A 4,345-nucleotide genomic window follows, 5' to 3' on the forward strand; every position below is an offset into this window, starting at 1 on the left:
GCTAATCCTGACGGGGAGAGACATAAAGGGATGGGCTGTGGAGCGTGCGAGACCTTTAGAGAAACAAGTGGGAAACAAGAAGACAATACAAAATGATCGCTATTGTTTAGCTTCTCAATTACAAAAATCCATACAACTCAAAATGAAAACACTGCAAGACTGTTTAAGTTAATAAATTACAATTCCTGCCACCTGATTAGAAAGCCCTTATGTGGGCTTCACAACTGCAGGGAATATACCAGGGAGTCAGTTTCCCCAGAGCCTGGTGAAAGTCCACAAAAAATTACAGCATGTGAGCAAATGGCTCTTCAAGATGATGACCCTAAATTCAGCTAATATTCTCACAGACAGCGAAGACCTTATCTCTATTGTTTACCTTTATATCCCTGGAGCCTAGCACACAGGAGGCACTCATATAGAATGAACATATTTCTTCAGATGCCCACGAGCCCAAAATGTAAGAGTGAAAACCTACAAACCTCCCCAAACTGCCTACATAAGAAAGTGTATAAAACAAAACTCCGACAGGTGGTTCTGCCTCAATTTTAGCTGTACACCGCAGAACATAATTAAATTCCCTTAGAGCATAGCAGTTTAGTTAACTGACTTTTCTCAAGTTTTATTTATTAGAATAGAAATCCCTTATGTTTACAGAACACTTAACCAAACCCCACTTCTCTGATCTATGTTAGGATTAATATTAACTCTAAAAAGTAACCTGGTACTATAGTTAGTTTGATTAGCTGGGTAAATAATCATGAGAACTGATGATCGTCATTATGGGGTTGATTTGATATCTATCCATCCCATAATCACCTGATAGGAACCAACTCCACAGTCACTTCTTTTCCCTCTGTAACTGGAGAACGCAACCCTATACTCCAGCCAGCTAGAGAACTACTACACAGTCCTTATGTCAGCCACTATTCACATGGGTCCAGCCATGGAGCGCACAGGGTTTGGCATAAAGCCATCATCAACCATTTACTGATGGTAAGTCAATTCTGTCATCTCCAAATGTGAAGAACAATTTTTTAAACTGCCAATAGTGAAACCCAGAGAATGCTTCCCTAGTAGAGGCAGCCTGAACGCAATCTAGAGATGTATGTTTTTTACTTTTTTGTACTATAATTTACTACTGGACTATAAGGAAGTCTCAGAAACACACATGCTATAGAATAACTAATAAGCACTACACAAAAATTTATGAACAAGTAAAAAAAAATCACTATCTATTAAGACTATATTTTTCTATGTCACACTTCAAGCCTGACAAAATAGGGACTGCAGGAGTAAAAAGATAAGTAATCATCTCTGAAAGACACAAGACCAAACTAAACACTGCAGAACTAGACCACAAAAATGTTTGTCTCTTAAGAAGTGAAATTAAACCAAGGACTAAAATTATCTGCTTTCCAGTATCTCACCAGTTATTTTCATCTGCTCAACCTCCCAGCTCATACTTCTTCATGTATAATCCATGGCATCTCATAACATTTTTTCCTGCTCTTGCCGCTGTTCTGTTCATTTTGAAAAGGTACAAACAATTCTAGCATGTACCTTCTTCCAAATTTGGTTCAGAAGGCCTGTTCTCTGATCAAACAAACCTACTGATCTTCAACACACTTTCAGTCGATAAAGACATACTTCATCCCGAGTGTGGGTACTCCGTAACCACTGCATGTGAGAGCACACCACCCACCAGCATCAGGTACGAAAATTGCAGCCTATGGCTGGTTTATCTCTGAGTTTAAAACAATATACAATACAGTCACAATTTTAGAATCTGTTGCTCTTAAATGTAATTCAGTAGTGAAACACCATGTTCTAAAGGGCATTTATAGCAATACAGCAAATAACATTAATTCACAATATTCAGTATCTAATTGATGTATAATTATTGCTAAGTCTACCCTGCATTTTTATCAGGTATATGTTTATAATTGTGTCCATCAAAATTTTTAGACTGTATTGGAATAGCTACTCATAGAAATTTCTTCAGTGCTAACACAAGAGGAAGACTCATAAAAATGCACATCAACGCTCTGCACTTTAACAGTAAGAAGCTATAACTTGAATGCATTCAGACCTGTAGCAGGCTGCTGCTGCTGTGTAAGTGTTGCAGCCATGGCGACGGCTGCCATGCTTGGCGTGCTGCTGAAAGGGGCGGGTCCCGTAGTGACCCTGGGGGCATTCTGCCACTTCTTGGCTTCTGCCCACCTGGCTTCAAACACATCCACAGCATCTCCCAAGAACATTTTTCTGTAGCCGAGGTACTGTTCTTTGAGCACCTTCACATTTTCATGAATAGACTGAAGTTATGCAGCTAAAGCTACAAATGTTTGATAAATTTTCTGCATAGCCATTGACAAATCTTGAGGGGTGATATGTGAATTGTTCGCTTGGGTGGCAAGATGGTTTTCCAGTTCTTCAATCTGTTGTCTGTACTACTGGAGCTGCACCTCAAACTGCTGAACCAGGATTCTGAAGTAGTCAGCAGGGGCTATGTTTTCATGTTGGAGTCCAGGTGGTGTTTTCTGGGTTCTTAAAGCTATTTCAGCATTTTTAAACTCCTGAGCAGTTTCTATTTTCAATTTGTCAATATTGAGAGTGTTCCTCTGTAATCCACTGGCAGCCAATGACAAAAGCTGCTTCAGAGCTTTAGTATCTTCCTGCACTTTAAGTGTTGCTTTTGAAGACATTCTACTAATTTCTTCTTGGACTTGTTTTTGTTCCTTCACAAATTTCTGCAGGTTGTCCACGTTCTGGCAAATGACAGAAGGTAGAATCTCATCCTTCAGTGCTTTACTATCCTCTGGTCTTGTTCCTGTTTTATCACTCTTTTTATCCGATGAGCTGCTAAAATCTATACCTCCAAGGCCTTCATTTCCAGCAGCTGAAGTAGCTGCTGCAGTTCCCAGAGACAGACCTAAAGCATTTTGTCCAAGTCCTGCAGGAGTAGACGTCAGAGCGGACGAGAGTGTGAGACCGCCAGCCGAGGCAGGCGTGGCGGGCAGCGCAAACGGTGTGGCAGACGCCGCAGGTTTACTGAAGCCTAAGCTGAAGCCTGCCGTGGACGCAGACGTGGTGGCCGGCGGGCCTGTGTTCGTTCCTCCTAGAGTGAACCCAGTGGCAGGTTTAGATCCAAAGAGCCCGGTTCCAAAACCACCAGAAGGAGCAGATGTTGTCACTGGAGTCGCCGCGCTCCCGAGACTCCCAAAACTGAGCCCCACAGAAGGACTGCTTCAACCAACCACGTTCAAATATTTTTCTGTTCTCTAGACGCCGCAGTCCCGAAGGAGAAGCCGCCGCCCATGCCGCTCCCACTGTCGGCCATGGTGGAGGAGCCCAGCGTGCTGCTCCCGAAGGAGAACCCCGCGGACATGGCTGCGGGCTCGGTGCAGTCGGCAAGTAATGGCTCGTCTCGCCGCTCCCGCCTCAAGACCCAAGCGGGCCGGGCAGCATCGCTCCCGCCCAGCCGCGACCTTCCGCGAACACAGAGCCCAACGGACGCGAAGACCGCCCCAAGGGTGTGGAGATGGTGCAGCGCAAGTATACCACAGCCACCCGCCCGCACCTCCGAGAGCGCAACCCAATAGTCTTTATTTTAAAGTCTGTTGTGTCTGATATGAGTATTGCTACTCCAGCTTTGTTTTGATTTACATTTGCATGGAATATCTTTTTCCATCTCCTCACTTTCAGTCTGTATGTGTCCCTAGGTCTGAAGTTGGTCTCTTGTAGACAGCATATCTAAGGATCTTGGTTTTTTATCCATTCATTCAGTCAATGTCTTTTGTTTGGAGCATTTAATCCATTTACATTTAAGGTAATTATTGATATGTATGTTGCTGTTACCATTTTCTTGTTTTGGGTTTCTTATTGTAAGTCTTTTCCTTCTCTTTTGTTTCCTGCCTAGAGAAATTCCTTTAGCCTTTGTTGTAGAGCTGGTTTTGTGGTGCTGAATTTTCTTGACTTTTGCTTGTGTGTAAGGTTTTTAATTTCTCCATCCAATCTGAATGAGATCCTTCCTGGGTACAGTAATCTTGGTTGTCGATTTTTTCTCTTTCATCACTTTAAATATGTCCTGCCACATATTTCTGGCTTGCAGAGTTTCTGCTGAAAGGTCAGCTGTCACCCTTATGGGGATTCTGTTGTATGTTATTTGTTGCTTTTCCCTTCTTTTAAGATTTTTAAGTTGTATTTAATTTTCTATAGTTTGATTAATGTGTCTTGGTGTTTCTCCTTGCATTTACCCAGTATGGGACTCTTTGCACTTCTGGGACTTGATTGACTATTTCCTTTCTCATATTAGGGAGATTTTCAACTAGAATCTCTTCAAATATTT

General features: G+C 42.4%; 1 protein-coding gene across 1 annotated transcript; it reads right to left on the bottom strand.

Moving 5' to 3' along the window:
* Positions 1-2,033: 2,033 nt before the first annotated feature.
* LOC131752022 (nucleoporin p58/p45-like) lies at positions 2,034-3,385 on the bottom strand. Its single transcript, XM_059056037.2, is given in 2 exon segments — positions 2,034-3,243; positions 3,285-3,385. Coding segments are annotated over 2 exon segments (1,278 nt in total). The 3' UTR covers positions 2,034-2,066.
* Between the last annotated feature and the right edge of the window lie 960 nt (positions 3,386-4,345).

This window comes from Kogia breviceps, chromosome 3 (genome assembly GCF_026419965.1).
Source record: "Kogia breviceps isolate mKogBre1 chromosome 3, mKogBre1 haplotype 1, whole genome shotgun sequence".
Taxonomy (NCBI): Eukaryota; Metazoa; Chordata; class Mammalia; order Artiodactyla; family Physeteridae; genus Kogia; species Kogia breviceps.